A 26,430-nucleotide genomic window follows, 5' to 3' on the forward strand; every position below is an offset into this window, starting at 1 on the left:
AACATTTTCACAGGAGCTTAACCCAGTCCTTGAGTGTTCCACTTTTCGACACTGCTTATAAACTTGTTTCTGCAGAGTTCACACCAAAACTTCTGGAGATCCTACTGGTACTCACTTTCCCTCCAGTCTAGGAGAAACTGTAAGAAAAGGGGCCAGCACAGCCCTGGTGAGGACTGCATCCTGGTGATGAGCTCGCTGTGCCCTGTAAGTTGAAGCACGGGTCACGATGCCATATGAGACATCAGGCAGGTCATGTGTTAGACTCAAGAGGTGGCCATCACTCAGCTGTAATTCCTCCAGATCAGTGTGGAAAACTGACAAAGTCTACAGTCTGCTCTGCGCAGATAAAATCACTCTGCAATTCTATGAATTCCATGGGTTCACAAGTTAAGCAGGGGGAACTCAGTGGTGTTTTCAGGAAGGTGTTATACAGGAGCTCCACTCGCATGTATTATTTCACTTAGACCCTACCAAAATCTTATGAGATCCATGTTATTGTGATTTTTACCCTTAAAATGTATAGCTGGGGAAACCAAGGAAAAGATGAGTAAGAAGCCTGAAGTCACCACTAGTGGCAATGTCAGGATTCAAATCTATGGAGTCTGGCTCACAAAACCATCTAAAGCTATGTGGTTTTAAGACTTGTTAAGGCTTGAATAAAACAGGGAATAGAAAGAAAGAAACAACACCCAATTATTATTTGACATACTGTATACTAGAAGCTATTTTTAAAGTTCTATATATAGTTTATAAAAGGGCCAGTTTTAGTGGGTTTTTAGCACTACCTCTACAAGAATAGTTAGAAAAAATCAAATTCAACAAAGCCCTACAAGATCATCTCTGCCATTAAGGAGATTAGCAGAAAGGACTGACAATGCAAGGATTACAGGACAAAGTGGAAAGCGCCAGAGTGAAGATGCTAGGGGAACAGGGGAGCATCTAAATCAGACTGGGGGTCAGAAAAGGTGTCCTGCAGCTACTGCCCTTAGCCGAGTTCTAAACACAAGTAAGTGTTAGCTGGATGGAGAAGGACAAGAGAACCCCACACAGAGAGAACAGCAGATGCTGCTGGACAGAAACTTGAAGCAGCAAAGCACAACGGGGTGTGTAGCACAAGAAGCATGGGCGAGAAGGAGAAGAGGGATGCTGGGGTCAGCAGGGCCATCCAGGTTTCCTACGGTGACCAGGTCATCTGGACACAGCTCAAACGTGAGTCAAGTGCATATTTATGTCTATTTTCCTTTTGTCAATAATCCTTCCTAGTGCTCTGGTTTCAAGATGGAACTCAAGCGGAATTACACTTGAACGCCTCCAAATCACATAATTAATTACATTTAACTTCAATTATAATTACTCATTGATCCAAACCTTCTAGCATAACACCTGCTGGCTATCACATAATTATCTTGGCCTTACTGGCTTATTAGCTGATGTTAGTTAACTAATAGAGTAAAAACACTGCCAAACCAGTATGCAGCCGCACCCTGGGTTAGGTCACATGGAGTCTAATGCCACATTATAGATCAAGGACATGCTTAGTTTTAGTGTTCAATTTTTTATCTTTCTGTCTCTAGCAATAACATGTTTTTAAAACAGCACTCACAGACTAGAGAGATTTGACCAACCTTTTTATCATTCAGCCAGTGTATGTCTGTTGACTCTGGCCCTTACCTCTTCATTCCAAGTGTGCATGCTCACAAGAAGTTGAGTGACTTTAGGTGAGGAGAAGAGGGCTACAAATAAAATCCGGCAATAAAAATAACAGAAACTTGTTTTAGCAGCCCATACCCAAAGTCTACATGGTGAGTTTATATTCCTATTATGTGAAATCTAATGAGGGAATGGACTATAGAAGGAAAAGTCTTTCAGAATAATGGTATAAATAAAGTTGCTACTTAGCAAAATCTGAATTTATTCACTCATTCATCAAATATCTAAAGTGCGTACTGGGCACCAAGGACTATGTCAGTTTACCACAGTAAACAAGACAATGTCCGTGATAGCAAGGAGTTTACAGTGGAACTGGGGAAAGAGACAAGCTGATGGGTACTTACAAAATGAATTGATAGGTATTAGGGCAAGTGTGGGGTGTTTGAGTACACAGGAGACAGGTCAAGACCAAACATACAGGAAAGCTTTGGAAAGAAAACTGCTTCTAAGCTCAAGTCTGGAGAATAACAGGAGTTACACAGGCCTTATGTAAAACTCAACTGACACAGAAAAAAAGATAGGCACTCATCTCCAAAGTGAAACATCATGAAAATTGGTCCTTCTCAAGAAAAAAATTGCTTTGAAAACGAATCATACCCAAATATATCTAGACACCCTTTGGTTTTCTGATATCAAACGAATGAATTCCTAAGACTAGAAAACCCTATCACTGCTGTATATACAGAAGCCTCCCTTAATCATGGTGGATGCATTCCAAGACCTCCAGTGGATCCCTAAAACCACAGATAGTACCGAAACCTATATGTACCATGTTATTTCCTACACATACATACCCATGATAAAGTTCAATTTATAAATTAGGCACAGTAAGAGATTAACAGTAACTAATAATAAAATACAACAATGATAACTATACTGTAATAAAAGTTATGTGAATGTAACCTCTCTCTCGAAATATCTTACTGTACAAATTTAATGCCTTCTCTATCTTAACTAAGCAATTATCATGCCCTGTGGCTGTAACTTTCATAGTTTGAGGTGCAACAGCAAAACTAGCAGAAATTTCTTTTTCCTTTTTCACAATTTCACAGATAGAAGATTCCTCCTTACCATAGATCTTTAGCAACCTCAGCATATGATTTTTTTTCTTTTCTTACTAAGTCAAGAACATTCACCCCTTTCACTTAAAGGAAGTACTTTACAGCATATCTTTGGCATATCTGAATTGCCAGCATCACTTCTCCTGTGCTTTGGGGCCATTATGAGTTAAAATAAGGGTCACTTGAACACAAGCACTGTGATATTGCAACAGCCAACCTGATAACCAAGAGGGCTAACGGCCGGGACACACTGGACAGAGGGATGATTCATGTCCCAAGCGGAATGGAGCAGGACAGTGAGATTTCATCACACTACTCAGAACAGTACTCAATTTAAAACTTATGAATTGTTTATTTCTGGAATTTTCCATTTAATATTTTCAGAGTGTGGTTGACTACAGTAACTGAAACCTTGGATAAGGGGGGACTAATGTGTATCTTCTTAAAGTAAAATGTGCCATTAGGCTCTGAGATATCTAAAATAATTGGTAGTTTCATGAAACAAGAATTTACTTTCTACTAGAAGTGGCGGTGGTGGAGAGATTACATAGATAGCATCTGTCCACCCTTCTTCCTCAGGTGCCAGGCTGTGTGAGATGTGGAGGCACCTCCTGCCACATGGAGCAGAATCAGAATAACGGCCGAGGTGCTAGGCTGCTGAGATGAGCTTTAGCCAGAGTCCACAGAGCAAACACAAGCCACAGCCTCGGAATGTGCCCAAAGGCATCTTTGGAGCAGCATCAGTGTTAGGATAAAGAAACAAGAGCAAGACAGAAAAAGAAGTTAGGCAAGAGGTCAGAAGCCAAGAAAGTTAAAACCTAGTGAGGAAGCACAGGATGAGCCAGATGCGGAGCTGCTCATCAGCTACTTCATCAGGTTCTGGCTGCTCAGGAAGAAGGGAGGTGGGGAATGAAAACAAGCTGTTTTAAAGGTGAAAGGCTTCCTGATCACTGACTTAAATCAGTTATATTTAACCAAACCTCCAAAAACTGATAGTGTCATTTACAGACAAGGGAGATGCAACCTAGCTAAAATGTCAATAATCTTGAAGAGCAACACAACTCCATAACAAGTGTCACCACCATCACCTTCTTCTTCTTAAAACAATGATGGTTTGAATTTGAATTTCTGTGGCAGTGAAGCACAGGGAAAACCTAGCTGTTGGGCTTACTAAGATTCACCACCACAATTAGAGTCCTGAAAAACAGCACAGCCCCTTCAACAGATTTGCACCTGCTGAGATTTTCTAACAGGAAGCAGGAAAGGATGACAGTCAACTTGGAAACTCGTATGAAAACCTACTACAGTCAGTGATTTAGAAACTGCCTTAAACTAGAAAAGGATCCCAGAATAGAGAATCCCACATAGAATCAAGAGAACAGAATGACAGGGAAAAGTGACAAAACCGAGCCACAAGAAGACGTGGGGGGAAGTACATTACTGAGTATTTGTCGAGAAGGGAAGGTAACAACTCCAGATTTGAGGACTTCTAAGAATACTTGGTCACAGTTGAGAGGAGATGAAAAGAATAATTAGAAATAAAGTGAAAGAAGATATGAGTGACAGGGAAAAGATGATGGGGAGGAGGCAAAATGGAGAGATGAGGATTTCAGAGAGGGGAAACAGAAATGGCAGGAGTGAGTTTCTGAACGTGTGTGATAAAAGCTCGACTACATGTAGAAAATGGAGAATATGTACAAAGAAAACTTCCTTATTAAAAGTTACTTTTTTAAAAAACTTGGTGAAATAAAACATGAGCTAGATACTCTTAGCTATAATAATTTAAAAGAAAAACAGCTAAGGTAGCATCTTCCGATTTTCTGACTTAGGAGGGGATGCTGAAGGCAAGCCCTGAGGCAGCACAGCACTCCACACCAGGAAAGAGAAGACAAAACAGAAGCAAATTCATTCACTACCATCCATTCTTCACATCTTTGAAATGTTTAATGATTCTATCCATGGTCAACAAACACCACCTAAAAAGAAATCTATCACAAGTACTTAAGATACACTGTAGAAGATTACCAGTTAAATTGAGACTGTTAGCTTCAAAATGTCTCTTAAACTTTCTTAAATAAACAAGTTTGCTTGATTTAGGGACCCTTCCCAACTGCTCTGTCCTTCAAGGAATGTTTTATATTCTACTTCAGTACAACATAAAAACAAAAGAAACTGACGTTTTACTATAGAAATATATATACATACATTAGTGATAAAAAAGAAAATTCACACCCTGTGTAATTTCCTAAATCTCTTTCAAAAACAGTGATATAAAGCTATGAAAAGGTAGTCTCACTTCAGTTTGTTGTTTAATTCACTTGCGACCTAAGCAACAAAGTACAAATAACCAAAGAAGAGCCACAAACTCGACGTTTTCATAGATGCACAACAGATATAATCCTAGTAGTGATCTGGGTCCACACTGTCTAAAAGTCCTGGGGGAAAAATACAATAAGCATTCCCTCAAGAGAGGGATTCAGGATCTTCTGTTTAAATTATCTTCTGGAATGTAAGAAATGCTATTGTAACTGAACCACTAAATGTTTATGGCTTCTGTGTGATTAATAGGCAAACATTCAAACTGCTTCATAAGACTTATCCTTACTAAAAAGTTTCAACTCCTAAATGCAACTTAAGGATCAATATTAGCTTGCTTCTAAACAAATAATAGGTTGCCCCCCCCCCCCCAGTAATACTCATTGAAACTTTTAAAACTCAAGTCCGGTCTTATCCCATATCCTAGAAAACAGACTTTTTTTTTTTTAATTTATTTTAAACACAAAAGATTAAATCTGATAGTTCCTTTTTGGTCATCTCAAAAAGCTCACGGTGTAATGTCCTCAAGCAAATGTGTGTCCGGGGTACAGCCTGCTTCTCTGTCTGCTCCACAGGCCCAATACAGTGTGTTGCATAGAGTAAGCACTCTGTAAAGGTCTATTGCTTTGATTTTGAAAATGTCAGTGTGTTAGTGCTTTGAAAAACTCCTCCTCCTGCCAAGCCATGCCTAGGAAATGTACAGAGCTGAATTCCCCACCAGAGATGTGTTGCTGTACAAGACTCGCCTTTCACTACGCTGCCAGGCTGTTTCCCCGATGTCATTAGTCTTATGATGCTACACCTTTTCTCAAAAACCTTCACTGATTCCCACTGTCCTTGCAATTAAATCGCAATGAATCACACTGTTTAAGCCTGCCATAATTCTGACCTTTTCTACAGACTCCCCAGCATGAACTCTTCTTGATTCTTTACCAAACAGGTTACATTTAGCCCGTCCCTAGCTTGTGCAATTATCCAGACCAGGAACTGCCTTTCCTCTCCAGTCCTTTGTATGAATCCTACTGCATCCCTATCAGGCCCAACCAAAACCACCTCTGTGAATTTCTCTTGTGAGAATCCTTTTCAGGACCCACATTTTGCACATGATATTCCACCACCTCATCCTCTTCTCTACATCTCCTGCACAATCAGGTCACTCGAAAGGCAGGGGACACGTCAGACACTGGCTCTGGCTCCCACACAGCCTCTGGGCGTGCTAGCTGACTTCAAAGGAGAACCAGGTACTTACAAATACTTGCTGACTACACTGTTTAGAAGTGACCACAGGGTTTTTAAAACCAATAATTGCAAGTTATTCAAACTCGTATTGGACTGGGACATAGAGCTATATCTGGGCCTCCTGTCTAAAAGAAATGAAAAACTAGTTTAAAGAAAATATAACATTCCATTTTTATAAATTTAAATTATAATTCTTAAGTTATAATTCTATAACTTGGGGCTTCCCTGGCAGCGCAGTGGTTAAGAATCTGCCTGCCAATGCAGGGGACACGGGTTCGAGCCCTGGTCTGGGAAGATCCCACATGCCGAGGAACAACTAAGCCCGTGCGCCACAACTACTGAGCCTGCGCTCTAAAGCCCGCAAGCAATGACTACTGAAGCCCACGGGCCACAACTATTGAAGCCTGCGCGCCTAGAGCCCATGCTCTGCAACAAGAAAAGCCACCACAATGAGAAGCCCGCTCACTGCAACGAAGAGTAGCCCCCGCTCGCCGCAACTAGAGAAAGCCCGTGCGCAGCAACGAAGATCCAATGCAGCCAAAAATAAATAAATAAATCAATAAAATTTATATTAAAAAAAAATTCTATAACTTAAACTTTACAAAACTCCTGTCTTCCTAGTCCCATAACCATACCTTACACCAAGTATAATTGGAAGAAAAGTGACTTTTACTTCTAAAATTTCTCTTTCATTAGCCAAAGGTTAATAACACTCTTTGGGGTACAGCTGATATTCTACTTATTAGAGGTGACAGCCCAAGAGCAGAATGGAGAGAACAAGGAAGTTCTCCCTTCCCAGAAGTCAGGAAGCCACTCTCAGCTACCTATTTCTGGCAGCAGGAAGTTGATGTAAGGACAGGAAATAACAAAAGATTTTCAGCTGTACAAGGAGTACGTTTCTTCAGAGATTTTTTTTTGTTTTTTTTTTTTTAAGAATTACTGGGACTTCCCTGGTGGCGCAGTGGTTAGGAATCCGCCTGCCAATGCAGGGGACACGGGTTCAATCCCTGGTCTGGGAAGATCCCACATGCCACGGAGCAACTGAGCCCATGTGCCACAACTACCGAGCTTGCACTCTAGAACCCGCAAGCCACAACTACTGAGCCTGCACTCCTAGAGCCCGTGCTCCACAAGAGAAGCCACTGCAATGAGAAGCCCGCGCACTGCAACAAAGAGTAGCCCCCACTAACCGCAACGAGAGAAAAGCCTGCGCACAGCAACGAAGACCCAACACAGCCAAAAATAAATAAATAAATTTATTTTAAAAAAAATAGAATTAAATAAAATTGGCAATAAGGGGTAAGAGAAAAGGGAATGACATTAAAAAAAAAAAGTGCTGATGAGCCTCAAAGAGAGTTCATTTTTTAAAACACTAGCAGTCGGTGACTTCATTAAAACAATCCTTGTTGTGGATGTGGCAGCCAAGACTCAGCTATTCAAAGGTTATTCTTCGTTCTGAAAATCAACATCAACTATTAGCCTGGTTACATGCTAGCTACTGAAATGGTGCAACACAAAGATCAAAAACATACTGTTCCACAGCCATACAGTTCACCCCCAAAATGGTACAAACAGCTGAATGACGGCTACAGCTAAGTAATCCCAGGATGAGACAAGGTGCACCACATGCAGGGAAGCAGGAAAAAACCTCACAGGCTAAAAGAACGTCAGAGCAGCAATGAACCTTAGACTGCATTCCATCCACTCCCCTCATTTTATAGTTAAGGCTCAAAAAAGTAAAACAACTGGCCCAAGGCCAAAGAGTTTGTCCAAAAACTCGGGTCATTCACCTCAGGAAGGAGAGCTAGGTGTGGCCCTCCCTGTAGTTTAGTGACTGAGATCTTCGTCAACAGGGGCCCACTCACACATCAGTGGAAGGTCTGGCTACCAGCCCCATGGGAGTGGGGGGAAAAGTAACATGAATAGGCCTATTAAAAGTCAGTCTTTCTAGATTTTTCAAAGAAAAAGAAAATGTCTCAAAATAACCAGACTATTTTTCTTACTTTTCCTTCAGTGTCACTTAATAACCACTGCATTTTACATTCTAATAACTACTTTTGCAACGAGATTAACTGAAACAGCATGGGCAGACCTGCTGGATTATCCCACCTATATTTTCTCCCAAAAACTAAATGAAAACCTACTTACTGAAACTGATGTCAGAGCAGCACTAGGAAACAAATCTAATATCCATTATTTAGTTTAATTTTCTCTTATCGCTCTCTCTCCAATCCACTCTCCACCCAGCAGCCAGTGTGTTCTTTTCAAAATACAAATCTGATCTGATCATGTCACATCCCTGCTTAAAACTCTCCAATGGCTTCTCCCACGGCAACTCCTGATAAAGACCAAAATGTAGAAGGCTCTAAGAATGTTGGCCCTCACCTACTCACTCAGCCTCCTCTCTTGCCATGACCCCCCAGCCATCTGCACTCCAGCTACTCCTCAGCTCCTCCAGGAGGCTAGCTCACTCCCACCACAAGACTTGGACACTGCCATTCTCTATGCCTGACTTCATTTCCTTACTTATTTTTTCCTTTTGATCTCAGCACAATTGTTCTTATCTTCTCAGGGAAGCTTTCCCTGACCACTGTTATCTAACTTCATAGCCCTCCCTGTAGCAGTTACTGCCATTAAAATTTACAGTAAATTATTTGTGTGATTCTTTGATTAATGCCTGCTTCCTGCAGTCAATCACAAGCCCCATGAGGGTAGCAGCCATGTCTGTTCTGGCTTACCATTGTATCTCCAGCACCCAGCAGATGAATATTTACCGAGTCTTTAATTAAAGAAGAAACAAACAAATGATGGAACAAAACAAAAGGATGGGCTTTCAGGAAGATATAGCATAGAGAGATTAAAGGAAAGTTTAAGTCACTCCCTTCTTAGCCCAAGCTTTTAAATATATGTACTTTCACAAAGGGAATGATGGGAAAATATATGTCTTTCACAAAATGCTAAGAAAATAAAACCAAGCCTGCTAATACATACATTAGTCTTTTAGTTAAAAAAAAGCTACTCGTTTTTCAATCAACCTTTAAAGTCACTCTTTCATTGCAGTGACTCTTAACATATTTGAGAATTCCTTAGCAATGGGCAGGTCACTACTCCCCCAAATTACTAACACTACCACCACCACCACCAAAGAGAGATTTACATTTTTCTCTGTCTAAAAGTTTTCTTATATTTCATGCAAATGGAAATGACAAGAAAGCAGGAGTAGAAATACTCATATCAGACAAAGCAGACTTTAAAACAAAGTCTATAACAAAAGACAAAGAAGGACATTATATAATAATAAAGAGATCAATATAAGAAGAGGATGTAACACTCATTAACATATATGCACCTAATACAGGAGCACCTAAATGTATAAAGCAAATATTAATAGACATAAAGAGAGATGTTGACAATAATACAATAATAGGAGGGGACTTTAACACCCCACTGACATCAATGGACAGATCATCCAGACAAAATATCAATAAGGAAACAGTTGTCTTAAATACCATGTTGGACCAGTTGGACTTAGAAGATATCTACAAGACATTCCATCCAAAACAGCAGAATGTACTTTCTTTTCAAGTGCACATGGAATGTTCTCCAGGATAGATCACATGCTAAGCCACAAGACAAGTCTCAACAAATGTGAGAGGACACAAATTATATCAAGCATTTTTTCCAACCACAACAGTATGAAACAAGAAATCAAATACAAAAAGAAAAATGGGAAAAGCACAAACACATGGAGACTAAACATGCTACTAAAAAACCCAATGGGTCAATAAAGAAATCAAAGAGGAAATAAGAAAATACCTCAAGATAAATGAAAATGGAAACACAACTTTCCAAAATCTATGGAATGCAGCAAAAGCAGTTTTAAGAGGGAAGTTTATAGTGATACAGGCCTTCCTCAAGAAAAAAGAAAAATCTCAAACAACCTAATCTACATCTAAAGGAATTAAAAATAAGAACTAACAAAGCCCAAAGTCAGCAGAAGGGAGGAAATAATAAAGATCAAAGAGAAAATAAGTAAAACAGAGACTAAACAAACAAAAAAAAAGCGAACAAAAAACAATGAAACCAAGAGCTTTTTTAAAAGATAAACAAAATTGATAAAACTTTCAGCCACGCTCACCAAAAAGAAGAGAGGACCCAAATAAAATAAAAACTGAAAGAGGAGAAATAACAACCCATACCACAGAGATACAAAAAAACCATAAGAGAATACTACAGTTATATGCTAACAAATTAGACAACCTAGTAGAAACAGACAAATTTCCAGAAACATACAAACAGCCAAGACTGAATCAAGAAGAATCAGACAATTTGAACAGACCAATCACTAGTAATGAAATTGAATCTGTAATTAAAAAAAAACTCGCAGCAAACAAAAGTCCAGGACAGGATGGCTTCACAGGGGAATTCTACCAAACATATAAAGGAGAGCTAATACCTATCTTTCTCAAACTATTCCAAAAATTGAAGAGGACTGAACACTCCCAAATTCATTCTACAAGGCCACCATTAATTACCCTGATACCAAAACCAGAAAAAGATATTACAAAAAAAGAAAATTACAGGCCAATATATCTGATGAATACAGATGCAAAAATCATCAACAAAATATTACCAAGCCGAATTCAACAATATATAAATAGAATCATATACCACGATCAAGTGGAATTTATTTCAGGGATGCAAGGATGGTCCAACACCCATAAATCAATCAATGTGATATACCACATTAACAAAAGGAAGGATAAAAATCACATGATCACCTCAATAGATGCAAAAAAAGTATTCAACAAAATTCAACATCCATTCATGATAAAAACTCTCACCAAAGTGGGTACAGAGGAAACATATCTCAACATAATTAAGGCCATTTATGATAAATCGTTAGCCAACATAATACTCAACGATTAAAGCTGAAAGCTTTTCTTCTAAAATCAGGAACAAGACAAGGATGCTCACTCTTGCCACTTCTATTTAACATAGTATTGGAAGTCCTAGCCACAGCAATCAGAAAAGAAAGAGAAATAAAAGGAATCTAAATTGGAAGGGAAGAAGTAAAACTGTTACAACTTGCAGATGACATGATACTATATATAGAAAACCCTGACAGTCTCCACCAATAAAATATTAAACTAACAAATGAATTTAGTAAATTTGCAGGAGACAAAATTAATATATGGAAGTCTGTTGCTTTTCTATATACTAATAATGAACTATCAGAGAAAGTAAGAAAACAATCCCATTCAAAATCGCACCAAAAAAAATAAAATACCTAAGAATAAACTTAACCAAGGAGGTGAAAGACCTACATTCTGAAAAATATAAAATATGACAAGGAAAAGAAGATGATACAAAGAAATGAAAAGATATCCCATGTACATGGATTGGAAGAATTAATATTGCTAAAATGCCCTTACTACCCAAGGCAATCTATAAGTTTAATGCAATCCCTATCAAAATACCATGATATTTTTCACTGAATTAGAACAAATAATCCTAAAATTTGTATGAAACCACAAAAGACCCTGCACAGCCAAAGCAGTCTTGAGAAAAAAAGAACAAAAGCTGGAGGTATCACACTCCTGACTAAAAGTACCATAATCAAGCAGCATGGTATTGGCACAAAACAGAAACATAGATCAGTGGAACAGAATAAAGAATTGCCCATCTATGGTCAATTAATGTACAACAAAGGAGGCAGGAATATACAATGGAGAAAAGACAGTCTCTTCAACAAGTGGTGCTGGGAAAACTGAACAGCTACATGTAAAGAATGAAAGTAGAACATTTTCTCAAACCATATACAAAAATAAACTCAAAATGGATTAAAGACCTAAATAGAGACCCGAAACCATAAAGCACCTAGAAAAAAACATAGGCAGAACACTCTTTGATACAAATCATAGCAATATTTTTTTTTGGTCTGTCTCCTAAGGCAAAACAAACACAAGCAAAAATAAACAAATGGGATCTAATTATACTTAAAAGCTTTTGCACAGCAAAGGAAATCATTGACAAAATGATAAGACAACCTACTAAAGGGAGAAAATATTTGCAAATGATATGTCTGATAAGCTGTTAATATCCAAAATGCACAAACGGTTCATACAATTCAATATCAAAAACACAATCCGATTAAAAAATGGGCAGAAGACCTGAAGAGACATTTTCCAAAGAAGACATACAAATGGCCAGACACATGAAAAGATGCTCAACGTCTGTAATTTTCATAGAAAAGCAAATCAAAACCACAATGAGATATCACCTCACACCTGTCAGAATGGCTATCATCAAAAAATCTACAAATAACAAATGTTGGCAAAGATGTGGAGAAAAGGAAACACTCTTACACTGTTGGTGGGAATATAACTTGGTACAGCCACTATAGAAAACACTATGGAGGTTTCTCAAAAAACTGAAAATAGAACTACCAGCAACTCTAATCCTGGGTATACATCTGAAGAAAATGAAAACACTAATTCGAAAATATACACACATCTGAATGTACAGAGCAGCATTATTTACAATAACCAAGATGTAGAAGCAAACTAAGTGTCCATCAACAGTTGAATGAATAAAGAAGATGTGGTATATATACACAATGGAATACTACTCAGCCATAAAAAAGAATGAGATTGTGCCATTGGCAACAACATGGATGGACCTAGAGGGTATTATGCTAAATGAAATAAGTCAGAGAAAGAAAAATATTCTATGTTATAACTCATATGTGGAATCTAAAAAAGAAAACAAACTAGTGAATATAGCAAAACAGAAACAGACTCACAGGTGGTTACCAGTGGGGAGAAGAAGGGGAGAGGCAGGATGGGGGTAGTGGATTTGACTGAGAGGTACAAACTACTATGTATAAAATGGATAGGCCACAAGGATATATACGCATTATTTTGTGGTGACTTTAAATGGAGTATAATCTATAAAAATGTTGAGTCTCTATGTTGTACACCTGAAACTAACATGATGTTATAAATTAACTATTCAATAAAAAAAATTTTAATAAAAGTTTTCATATGCTTTGCAATGATAAGTTAGAAACCCTAGACCAGCCAGTCCAATAGAAATATAATGCAAGTCAGAATTTTCTAGTAATCCCATTTAAAAATAAAAACAAGTGAAATTAATTTAATAGAATTAAGTAAAATTCTATTTAACCCAAAATAGCCAATATTAGAATAATAAATATCATTTCAAAATGTATTATTTTTAAAACTTATTAATAAACATTTTTTTTTTGGTAGTTAGTCTTGAAAATCCATTACGTATTTTCCACTTACAGAGCACCTCAATTCAGACTAGCCACATGTGGCTAGTGGCTACCATATTGGACAGAGCAGCATTATACCATTCACACTTCTGATAAATTTTTTGCTCTCTTCCTTCCTTTAAAAAACTTGCAGAAAAAGCTTTAAATGTTCTCTGTATCAAACAAAGCAAAAATGAGGGGTGGGGAATATATTCACTTTATAGTGAAAAATAAAGGTATGTTAACGTAATAATACCTTCTTAATTCATTCATGACTTTAAAAGCTTTCTTCATATGCCAAGGATTCACTGTCACTGGGCAGTGTTTTTCGGTATTATCATCTTTTGAATCGAGAGGCTTCTGATGACCCTGCTTTGTGCATCTGTACATAAAAGAAAATAACAAAACACAGAAAAAGATCTTATTAAAGATAGTTTAGTTCAGACTTATCAGGCTACAAGAGATACAATGAATGCCCTTCTCCCCCACTCACTTAGAGGAAGTCTCACAGCATTTTTCAACCCAAGACTAAAACACAATTCAGAACACTTTCTGATGGTCACTGTGGTTTTAACAAAAAAGTAGATAATTACCTCCCTGGTTTCAAAGCTCTCTCAAAGATGGGCACAGAAAATTCAGTAAACATGGTTTAGCAGATACCTTCAGAAGAAATGCTGAGAAATGATTTTCTCTGTTGGAAATTAACCTGCTTTTACATTCTGCAGTGGGCCTATTTACAAACCAAGACAGGAACTGGGTCGTATTTTACACACACTTCAGAAGCTTAGAATCTGATTTGAATTTGAATTTGAATTTTGTTCTCCACCTGCAAGGTTATTTACCCCATATACTTTGGACCTACTTTAACTGTTTACTGAGTATTAACTTTAAGGCAGACACTGTACTAAATTTTCTTTCATTGTTTGTTTAATCCTCACAACAACTCTGTGAGCTAATTACTATTATTATCCCCATATAACAGATAAAGAGATTGAGGCAGAAAACAATTTGGGTAAATGGTAGAGCTGATAAGAGTGCAGCTAGTCTGACCCTCAAGGCCGTTCTTTTCACTAATGTTCAATACCATTTCCTACATTAAGCAATGGATAGTTATTTCATATTTAAATGTGTAATTTTTAAGAGTACAAAGCTATGTTAGTATTGCTGTGTAAATTATTCTTTCGAAATCTGGGGGCGAAAAAATTAACAAATGAAATCAGGGTGCCATCGTGGGGAGGGTTAACTGCATATGGATGGACAAAAGGAACTTTTTGAGGAGATGGTTGCACAACTCTAGAAATTTACTACGATCACAATTATAATGGGTGAATTTTATGGTATGTAAATTATACCTTAATAAAGCTATTAAAGTTTAATAAATTAGGATACCAAATTAAGCCTAAAAAAATCATAATTGTATATACATCACACAAAGAACAAAAGGCAAATATCATTATTTATTGCACCATTTCTTTTCATGCCTCTTCCTTTCCTGACCCATTTCTGAAAAGATAATTCATTCTTCAAATATTATTTTATTAATTCAGCAAATAATTTTTGAGTGCCAACTATGTACCAAGCACTATTCTAGGCACAAGGAATATATCAATAAACAAAATAAAAATCCCTGTCCTCAGGGAGCTTGGAGTCGGGGGGCGGGCGGGGGCGGGGGGGGCATCGACAATACACACAACAGACCAGTAGAGTAAGTGGCACGTTAGAAATTAAGAACTACGGAAAAAAGAAAGAGGGCCGGGTAAAGAGAGTCAGGAGTACGGGGGTGATGGTGATGGAGTGATGGAACTTGCAGTATTAAACAGGGTGATCAGGGCAGGCCAAATTGAGAACTGAGATTGGAATGAGGACCAGGAGGTGGGAGAAGGCCAAGACGGAAGGAATAACTAGAGAGCAAAGGCCAGTATGCACCTCGTGTGTTCCAGGACATGAGAGCAGGGCTGGAGAGGGGAGTACAGATCATGTAGGACACTAGCTTTTACCCTGAGTGAGCTAATTACTATTATTATCCCCATATGACAGATAAAGAGATTGAGGCAGAAAACAATTTGGGTACACTAGCTTTTACCCTGAGTGAAATGGCAAGGTACTGCAGAACAGTGACACAACCCAGCTTATGTTTTCAAAGGATCATTTTGGCTGCTGGTTGAGAATAGTCTCTATAGGTCAAAGATGAAAAGAGGGAAGCTACTGAGAAGGGTAATGCAGGAGGAGATGACAGTGGCTCAGAACAGCGTAGCAGCAGTGGAGGCAGAAGCAGTGATGAGAAGTGTCTGAGTTCTGGATATATTTTAAAGGAGTGCTAATAAGATCTGTTGACAGAAGGCATGTGCCATGGCACTGACAGTGCCATGTCAGTGAAGTCCGAGTAACTCCAAGTTTTTTGGCCTGAGCAGCTAGAAGCATTGACTTTCCATTCATTGAATGGAGGAGGCTGCAGACAGAACCAGTCTGGAAGTTGGAAGATCAAGGGCTCAGTTTTTACACATGTTGGTTTTAAGATATCAGACTTCCAAGTGAAGATGTTCTCAAATTGGCAGATGATTACAGGAGTCTAGAGTCTGAGAGAAAAAAATCTAGCTGGAGACAGAAATGTGGTACATGAAGCCATGAAACTCGGGTACTTGAACATTAAGATAACCCAGCATTAACCACAGAAGTTATCCTTGCTCGTTCCCCCTCCCCCAGAATCAACACTTATTGAGGGATACCTGATCCTTTGAGGGCTCACCCACTAGAAGTGGACATCAGAGCTGCTACCCCACCAACTGAGTTTCTAAGGGGACCTTACAAACGAATTAGTGCCATTGCTGCCTCCAGTGGGTGAGTCCACAGCTGGAGTGGGAGAATGGGATGGTGCACCCTACTCCTTGTGGCCGCGTGCGCACGCGCACACGCACTGAGGGATGAGTTACACCCGGCCTAAGAAAAAGAGCTAGAAGCCAAGAAAGAAAGAACATGCAGATCTGGCAGAGGGAAGTGGGGACACACTTTTTAGTATAAGACGTATTCTCATAATGCCATTTCCACCACCTTTTCATTAAGAAAACAGTAGGAAAAGGGGAAATTATGTAGATATATGCAACCTACACAAACTTTCTGACCACGTAACACCGAATATCCACATATGTAGCAAGTTAATGATATTTATATCTGCTTCAAATTTAGTTACTTAAGTTTACAACAGAGGGAAAATATAATATCGAGGACTGGCAAAACTATCATAGAAGGCCTTTCAATGCTCAGAAAGGAAACAAAAGCAACTCTGCCCTACAAAGAACATCATTAAGAGTCAAGAGTTTATATTTGCTTAAGAAATTGGGAATTAAAACTTCCTGCATTAAAGAATTAACTTTAAGACAGATACCATACAACAACCAATGTTTATACTGCTGCTTTCTTTCTTAAATCTAAATATTTTTAGCTCCCACTTCTCTAATACTCCAGAAACTCTGCAAAGAAAAGATTCCATTAGAAGGCTTAAAGGAATAAATAAGAAATAACACTGCATTCTTTTAAGTGTTCTCTGTACTGAGAGCCCCTTACAAATGCAGCACCCTGCCACAGGTCTACATTTTCAACACTAAAGTCCTTCCCACAATTTTCTAATTCCTATATGGTTTTGTGTCAGATGGTCTCTCGTTCAGAAGCAGAACTGAGTAACAGAAAATGATACATCATGTCTAAAATTACAGATGTGGAAGATGAACATCCACTAGAAAGCAACCAAGTGGGAGGGAAAGGTTTACCTTTTAAGTTACACCATAAGTACAGTTACACCTCCCTGCTTCCCTTGTGAAGCGAAGGGCTAGTCTTTTCCAGAAAAGCTCCTCAATATGAGAACCGTCTTCTTTAAACTATCTGGAGGAGATACTTTTTCAAGGTTCTTTCACTTGTTAAGTCTTTCCCCCAACTCTACATCCCATAACCAGTGTTAAAACTACCCAACAGCCTGTTGTTACAACACATATTCTACAATAATTGAGGGTTCAAGGGTTTGGATCCCAGAACACTGCTAATAGATAATCCGAAAGCCTTCCTTCCACGACTGACTCTTCTACAAATTCCCAGCTGTAGGCAAGGTTGGCTTCTCAGACCGGGTAACTTTCTAACTCTGCCTAAGAACACACTACTGCCAATAACTGAATTCTCAAGAGAGGAGGCAAAGACTCTAATAAGGGCTGTCTCCTTCCAACAGTCAAGATTCCACAACCAACCAAAGGTTTAAACCTCCTACAAAAATTCTGAGAACATCTTAGAAATAACATACATTTTCTTTTGATGCATATTATTTGTTCTGGAATAGTGATTTCCGATGGAGGGGACAGAAGGACCACATGACCCAAGCAATTTTTCTAAACTACCCATAACCATCCCTCTTCATGTGAAGATTCAGGCAAGCCCTTTTTACAGGTCTAGGCATACCAGAATGACAGCATCTCCAGGAGTAGGGGGGAAAGACAGCTATGTATGATTTTTTTAAAAAGAGGGTGATGTAATATGCCCCACCACCCACTTACCTCCCACCACAGGACAATCATCTCAGATCAAGAACGAACACTTTAGGAAATAGAGGTTGTTTATGTTTTCAAGGTTTTCTGGTGGAAATAATGCTGTAAGTCATGTGAATGATGCAGCTGAAAAATTTAACAGGGGACCAGACATTTTCACATTCAGGACAAATACTCAGCCCCTGGGTGGCCACCATCTCTACTCTCCCCTTTGCCTGTTCACCTCAAAAGCTGCAAGACTCCCCTGCTTGCAATGAATCACCCACCATCACTTATAAATTTCTGCCAAGTTCACGTCAGCAGCTGATGTTTTCAAAGTCACCATCCATGCTATACTGCTATGAAGTTCTCCATTACTTTATATCTCTTCTATTTTCTCTGCTGTCTTCCGAGCTAAACTTGCATTTGGAAGCTGATTACCATAAGAACATTGCTCCAATAACAAGTCCAGGATATAAGAAGTAGAGATTCAACCATAACTCATACTTTAATACTTGTTATGCCACTCTACAGTTTCCTAACAAAATACACTCACATCCTTCACCTCACCCAAATAACCACCGTATTACTTAGAGGTTGTAAAAGTGGGAGGCTTTCTCCACTGGAAACATTTTTGGTTTGTGGCAGAGTTGTGCTTTCAGTTTTTGCAATTAGCTACATGCAAAAAGACCTGCTCTGCAAATTTTTTTCAAGTGCTTGGAATTTACACTTTTATTAGGTACAGACCCAGCAGACTAACTGTAATCAACGAACATATGGTCATATTACCAAATAATGTTAATGTCTGCCCTACAGACATGTAAGAACTTGAATTAGACCTTCAGTACACAGACCCTTAGAACTGAATATGAAGCATCTTGTGAGAAAAAACCTCCTATCCAGTCACAGAACACCATACAGACTACATCATAACAATGCCACTGAATATATTAGTATAGTACATGTATTGCTAAAAGTTATGTTTCCAATTTCCCAGAGCTGGAAAGGAAAAGTCTAGAAAAGCTGGCCATGCCCAATTTTACTAAAACGGCTTAGCACTTAAAGTGGAATGCTGAACTTTCCGGAGGATGGAGGGAGGGCCTTCGCCCTGTCCTCCCCCAGGACCAGGACGTGGCCTTCGAGAGAAACACCGGCAGGAGGAGGTAGCTGGGACTCTGAGGTGCAGAGGTGAGGAAGCTCTCTGATCCTAGAACAAGAGAGCTGTAAAATGCTCTGCTTCAGTTCAACCCCGCTCCCTCTCACCTACGTGACAAACAGAGGACAACCTGGCACTTTTTGTCCTTGATAGTGACTACCACCAGGAAAGCGACTAGGGTAAAAGCATGTCTTATGCAAGATCAGTCTTATTTTATAGCATATGTTATAAACAATTAACACAGCATTGTCAGAGTGGGATATCTGTGAGGTGCTAAAATAGGGAGGAGAAGGTTGATGATCCATTTCAAACATTTCCATGTCTTTTATCACTCTCATTTCTAACCTTTCTTTTGCCACTTTTCCTATTACCATCACTTGGCTGGTAAGGGGGCAGCACTATGACTTGGCATATTCAGTTGACTGGGCTACATTTTCCAGCATTTAATGAAAAGGCACTGGAAGAGGAGCAAAATCAGCCGGAAGACATGAACTGCAGTCCTAGCCTGCAGATACTAACCAAGTGACCTTGGATTAGTCCCTTAGCCTCTCTGGGCTTCAGACTGTGTACTTATAAAATAAGGTTTTTGTTATTCCACAGATCTGTCTAATAGTAAATGTAATATGAAAGTCAAAGACAGTGACACCTCACCTACTTGCCTCAGGAGCTGTATAAGCACTAAACACTATGTGAATGTAAACACAGAGTTAAGAAGAAAAATGTTGGGGTTAGGAGCTAAACTGAACATGGAGATACATTTTTATGGATTTTCTTGGCCTTCTTCATTTTTAATTGCAACACTAAATTAAAAGTTATTGGCAATACTCCAGACCACCACCACTGTTAATAAATCAAGTAGGTAAGCACTGCCTAGCCCACTGCTGCCCTATACTAAGCAGGGGGAGCGATTAGGATGCTGAACACAGAAACCTTCTCCAGTTACCAGCCAAGTGAGGAGGCACTTCGGAAACCACCAGGGAATGGCAAGAAGTCCGTACACAAGTGCAAGATTATGCGCTACCAATTATAAATAGTATAGGAATTGCAAAGAGGAGCTAGAATGAGTTGACGTATACAAGGAAGACTTTGTGAAGGGGATGGGGCTCCAACTGGGCCTTGGAGGGATTCTAAGTTGTTTTAACTGAGAACAGGATAGGAAAAGGCTGGAGACTCCCGGCTTGTGATAAGATATAGTTTACCTTGGGAGGTTAAGGCACATAATGATTTTGAACATATAAGATAAGGCCAAAATGATGGAGGGCTGAGACTTCCTGGCTGATATCTGGTTTTGTTAAGTGTTTGACTTGACTCGATGTTGGGGGTGGGGGCGGTGGTGTCAAAACAATAGGTGGACTGAAAGGTGATGAGAGAATACCTAAGAGTTCAACAGGAGAAATAATCCAGGTATCAAGGGATGAAACCTTGAGTATCACCAGAGTATCAGCAATCAGAATGGACACTTGAAACCAACACTGTACAGTTCCTGGGAGCTGATAAAATGTGGAGGATGATGAAAGAAAGAAAAATCAAAGACCATTCCAAGGCTTTGTGTATCCAGGACCAGAAGAATGATTATTCCACTGAGTAAGTGGAGATGCTATAAAGGGAAGTCAGTTTGAGAACAAAGATTATGAAAACTCAGTTTTAGACATGTTGAATCTGATGTATGCGCTAAGGGTAGGTGTTCCGTAAGAAGCTCAAAATTCAAAACTGAGGCACAGATCTAGAGCCCAGGCTTAAGATACAGATGGAGCCACAACTTAGTGATTAATAGTCGACTGAAAAGAAGAACTGGCCAAGGCCTGCATCTGGGAGAAACAGCTACTGCCAACGAACAGAAGCCATGTAAGCCAAAAAAGCGATCCACAGAGAGAGATTAGAGTCCCAGTTTCTCCTCTACTTGATAAGCTTGGAAATGTAACTTAACCTCTGAAAACTAATAATAATAAGAGACCTACACTTAATAAGGTAGGTTGTTGACAAGATTAAATGAGATAAAGTAATAAAATAAATAAATCACCTTTAACAACCTAAAAACTAGAGCAGGAAACCAAGAAAAAGTAGTGTCATGGCAAGCAAGGGCCTGTTTTTCAAGGCAGGATTAGTGAAAAGAACTGGTCAAAAAATACTTTAGCAAATGCCCATAGCCTGAAATTCGAGACAGAAAAGCACACAACACAAAGTACACAGACCCACCCACTACAGATAACTGTATCATGTATTGTTTACTGTCAGTTTTCAACCATGAGGAAAAGGACTTTGTTTTGGTTTCTGAGATATTCCCAAAGCCTGGTCACCGAAGGCACCCAATAAATATGAATAAAAAACCTGAACTCCCTCATTATAAACAGTAAATACATCTGGAATTTGGTAGAATTCTATAGAAGAGCATCTGAAAGGCAATTTCCATTCTCTGTATCACCTTGAAAGAACTTTCCGCCTGATCTTAAGAAAGAATTTCACTTGCTTTCATAAACACTCTTTGTGCAGTTCCGTAGCAACCACAGCTGAGTAGATGTACAATCACCTTCACAAAAGCACACTTACTAATATTTATTGATGCCTACTATGTGCATAAGAAAATGTAAATTAGAAACAAGAGGTTTAGGACTATTTGGTGGGAGGGGGAGGAGTGATTTCCCAGAATCAGAGACTACTACATAAATGCTACCTATTTTCAGAATCCACTTCTCAAGTTCCCAAATGCACCTCAAAATTTTCCTTATATATGACACTTCAGCACATGTTGATGCACACGTCTTCTTTCAACATCACCTTGTGGGCCATTATCGTTCCTGAATATTTTAAACGTCTTTGTCTATCATTAAGGAGATTCACCTATGATCTGAGAGATGCCCAATTTACACTTAGGAGTGAACAAAAAACAAGAATACATTCCAAAGGGTTATAAAAGGCAAACAAATGACTACTGGGATAACCCATGCCAAGGTTCCAAATTCATAGTAATTAAATCTTAGAATTAGAATGAACATTAAAGGTCATCTGGTCCAGTGGATCGCAAACATCAGGTTTCAATGAACTTTTTATTGATCTGTGACAAAATGAGGACAATGTAGTAAGTTTTCATAAAACTAAATGTATTCAATTTAAGAACTATCCTTTGGCCTGAGATTATGTACTTCGCTGTATTTGGGGAGGGGCACTAAAATGTCCTTTCTTTTACAAAAAGATGATGATAGTTGATAATTTTATCTTTTTTTTTTTTAACTTGGCAAAATAAAAAACTTAGCAATTCTATGTTGGACTTCAGTTTTTTTTAAATTTTACAGTCAGTGAAATCCAAAAACATGAGAATCTCTGCTCTAATCCAACTAATTTTCTGCTGCCTAAATCCCTTAGAACACAGTCAATAAGATGTTTGTCTGCCTATGCTGAACATCTCTAACGCTCAAGAGCTTCCAGTGATGTGGAATCCACTGAAAAAGGACATGGCTGTATATCTGAGGCATGCTTGGAAAAGCAAAAAAGCAAGGCCTGCAGGGAGAAAGCCAACTTGTGAAAGAGGGCCAGTAGGAAAATGAAGGCCAAGAAAACTTTTCAGTGAGGTCAAAGGGATGCACTCTGTCCTATACTCACAGTCTTCCTTCAACTTAGTAATTATGAAAATCCTTTACAAAAATAACTATAAAAGCTAGAATGTATAAAACATTCCTGAAGTCAGGGCTGATCAGTTTACAATTCCTTTCACACATCTCAGTTTATTGCCTGAGACAACTCCTTTGCTAACCTACATATAATTTTAGTTGAACACTTTTCAGGTTCAATCAGGCAAATAAATGTCCCATGGTCTTAATATCACCCAGACCCGAAAATGCAGGAGAATCTAAAAGCCACATACACTCAAGGATGCAAAAAATAATAGAGATATAAAGCCCATGACAATCAACATGAGAATCAAAAAGGATGAGAAGAACGTGAAGGCAAGGAGTAGAAAGAGCAGAAGAAATTTAAAAAACCTAATCTCAACAAGCCCATCGGAAGGAACTAGGGAGCCTGGACGTAGTCACCTCCATCCCTCCAAGACAATGTCTAACAGGCTGAAAGGGAGCAAGGTGGGATTTGAAAATGATGCAAAACTGGCTGTTAAAAGAGAAGGGCAAGCAAAAGTATCACACTCAGTGCCAGGGAGAGACCAACATGCAAACATTTGCAGAAGGAATGAATTAATAAACAGACAATTATGCAAAGAGGATCTGAGTCCCTGCTTCCAACCACATCATCCAAGGCACTTTAAGTCCACCTCAAACAACTTTCTTTGCCTTTAAGCTCAAGCTAAAAATCTAACCTTATGAAAAGCTGAGCCCGCCCAATAACTTGCACTGGTCTCTGACCTAGCTAAGCTTTAGCACAGCGAGGCCTGACAAAGCTCCTTCCCCAAGAACTGCCATTTCTCAAATCCAGCACCCATGATTCAGTGTGGAAGGAAAAAACAAAATTATTGGGAGTAGAGGCAAATAGGCCAAAGGGTGGGAAGAAAAACTATTCTGATGCACAGAAAGGTAAAAAAAACACTATAGTTCTGGAATTAGGGCTACTCCTAGATAGACCAAATGAAAACAAAACCTATTTGTATTTACCATTAAATGAACAGAAACAAAAGTCTCACCAACTTCAGCCACCCATGGCTGAACAGAGTTTTTTGGGTTTTGGTTTTCTTTAACTATTCTTTCATCCCTGTTGGCATTCAGGCTTTCCATTACATCTCAGCCTCTCATTGTTCCAGCACTACTGATGAAGTCTCAATAGCAAAGAACTGGGCTGAACGCCAAAATTCTGATTAGTTGATGTCTTAGATTCAGTTTATCAATATTTGTATGCACACATTTATTTCATTTTAATTACCTCTATTTAAATGATTTTTAATCTCTCTCCTCCCTCCCTCCAGAGCCTACTTTTCCACACCCTTTTCTCACCTGCATTCTAAGGTCCCCCTTTTCTTTCCTTTAGTGCCCTCTGCTCCAGAAGCAAAACAGGGACTGCAGGGAACTGATATAAAGGGGGCGGGTTTACGACAAATATCATCCTATGTGGGATATCCTCTATACTATGTGTTGTCTATAGACAAGTAGCATTTCCTGCCTTGCGTGCCTCTGAGCCTGGGCAGAACTCATGTGCTGATGCTGTGCTCACACATGATGCTAACAATCCACCATCATGTTTCCTAGAGGTTCAGGAGCCTTCCCGAACCTGTTGAAGAACATGACCAGATGACAAAGTCTTCAAAGCGACAGCCATCACCAAGCAACTGAGCTCTTATTCCTACCAGCCCAGGAGGGTCAATTCAAGAGTCGTAGGTACTCCTTAAGATTTTCATGACCTGTTCCACTCAAGCTAAAATTTCTGTAAGGCACTTTTAAAAAGTGCCAGAATCCTATTAGCGCTCCTAAAAAGACTCAACATCAAAAAAATTTTCAGCCCAAGCCAAATATTTATATTTTGGCTGGTATTCTGCCAAATAGCCACAAGAGGCTGGTGTGATACAACTGCCCTGGAGTGAAGCTGGCCAAATCTAAGTGAAAAACAATAAAGCTCCAAGAATGAGCTGTCATGAAAAGGTACACGGTTCTTAGAATGAGATTTTTCTGGCAGTTTGAAAAGTCAGATTCAAAGGGCTCTTGTTACTTCATAAAGGTTAAACTAAGGAAAGCAAATCAAAATTGAAATGTTCAAAATTCCTGGGGATTTATAGTCCACTTTTAACAAAATGCTAAAAAAAAAAAAAAAACTTGTATTGAATAATGCAATATTTTCAATGTCTCCCACATAATTGTTCAGCTTATTTCTGGAAGCAATTTTGTCGCAGGTGGTCTTGACTGTACTTGGGTACCAAGGAAAAAGACACCTGTGCCTGACAGGTCGTACACTAACTAATTCGCCCAGGGTGCCAAAGAAACAGAAGATGCTGTGATTTCTGGATACGATTTTCTGCAGTGCCAGGTAAAAGAGGTCACATGCCCTGTACAGCCGCGGCTCGGCTCGTTCCGAGTGATGTGCAAGCTCCTCAGACAGAATTTTGCTAGGAATTAGCAAGAATTAAGCAAGCAAGCTAAGTGGAATTCCTCTCGGCACCGGCGTCTGTACTTTGCAGCTTCCTTTTCCGACGGCCTCGCGCGCATCCTGTGTCTCCATCCCGCGGATGCTCGGCCCTCCCGAGACTCCCCGCTCACCGGCGGAGGACCTCCCCACACACCGCGCGGTGACGCCCCGCCCGCCAGCCAGGCTGCGTTCCGCCCGCCGCCCGGCCCGCCGCCGGCCCTGCCCGGCCGCAGCGGCCCCCGCCCGCCGCCCGTCAGCTCACTTCACGCGGGAGGCCGCGGCGGCGTCTCCATGGCGGCTCCTCTCAGGCTTCAGCTCGCGGGCGCCCGCCGCCGCCAGCACCATTCCAGCTGCGGACGCCTGCCCCGCCCGCCCGCCGCGCCGCGTCCCATCCGCCCGGGCGCCCGCCCGCCGCCCCGCACCCGCGCCGCACCCGCACCCGCCCCCGAAGTGGCCCAGCTCCGCCAGCCTCGCTCGGCGGGCTAGCTCAGCCTGCCGGCGCTCCTGGGGGCGGGGCTGCAGGCGGGCACTTCCGGGTGTGACGGGCCCTCGAGACCCCGCCCCGCACCGCCCCTTCCTGCAACCGCGAAATACGGGGTGTGTCCGCCGGCCCAGACGCTGGAGCTGGAGACGTAAGGGTGCGGTCTCACCGGAAAGCGCGGCGTCCCTCCGCTCCGCGTTCCCTGACTGTCCCGCTCCACAGGCGCGCTCGCTCTGTCCTTTCCCAGCCTGCACCCAGGGAGGCGGGAGGGGTGGACGTAGCCGATCCTTCCTCTACGGATAGTGAAACTGAGGCAAGAAGAAATGACTCGCCTGTCGAGGGTCCCAAGCAGGAACTGGAGCCTCCCTGCTCAGGCTGTGATCCGCTTGTTGCACCTGCTGGGCGAGGTCTCGGCGCTGGGATGGGATGCGGAGCAAAACCAGGTCTCCGTGTCTGCGCACCTGTCCATCTGGACGTGACAAGGGAAACAAAAACGACGATGCCTGCCGTGAAAATACCAAATAATCAAGGCGAGGAGACAGGATGCTAAATGGCAGTCAAGGAAGGCCTCTCAAAACATGTCATTTAAAAGCGATGGAAGAAAGCGAATCTTGAGTAAATCAGAG

At 40.2% G+C, this 26,430-nt stretch overlaps 1 protein-coding gene across 2 annotated transcripts in view; it reads right to left on the reverse strand.

Annotated features, from left to right (window-relative positions):
• Positions 1–25,862, reverse strand: part of KLHL2 (kelch like family member 2) — a 128,204-nt gene extending 102,342 nt beyond the window's left edge. The window contains exons 1-2 of one of the 2 annotated variants that reach the window (XM_036853065.1): positions 25,591–25,862; positions 13,862–13,987 (exon numbers count right to left, since the gene is read on the reverse strand). In XM_036853065.1, the coding sequence (XP_036708960.1) occupies positions 13,862–13,987; positions 25,591–25,616 (152 nt within the window). In that variant the 5' untranslated portion in view covers positions 25,617–25,862. Of the gene's footprint in view, positions 1–1,625; positions 1,716–13,861; positions 13,988–25,590 lie in introns of those variants that run through there. The other variant, XM_036853066.1, reaches the window with a different exon arrangement.
• Between the last annotated feature and the right edge of the window lie 568 nt (positions 25,863–26,430).

The sequence above is a fragment of the Balaenoptera musculus genome, chromosome 5, assembly GCF_009873245.2.
Source record: "Balaenoptera musculus isolate JJ_BM4_2016_0621 chromosome 5, mBalMus1.pri.v3, whole genome shotgun sequence".
Lineage (NCBI taxonomy): Eukaryota > Metazoa > Chordata > Mammalia > Artiodactyla > Balaenopteridae > Balaenoptera > Balaenoptera musculus.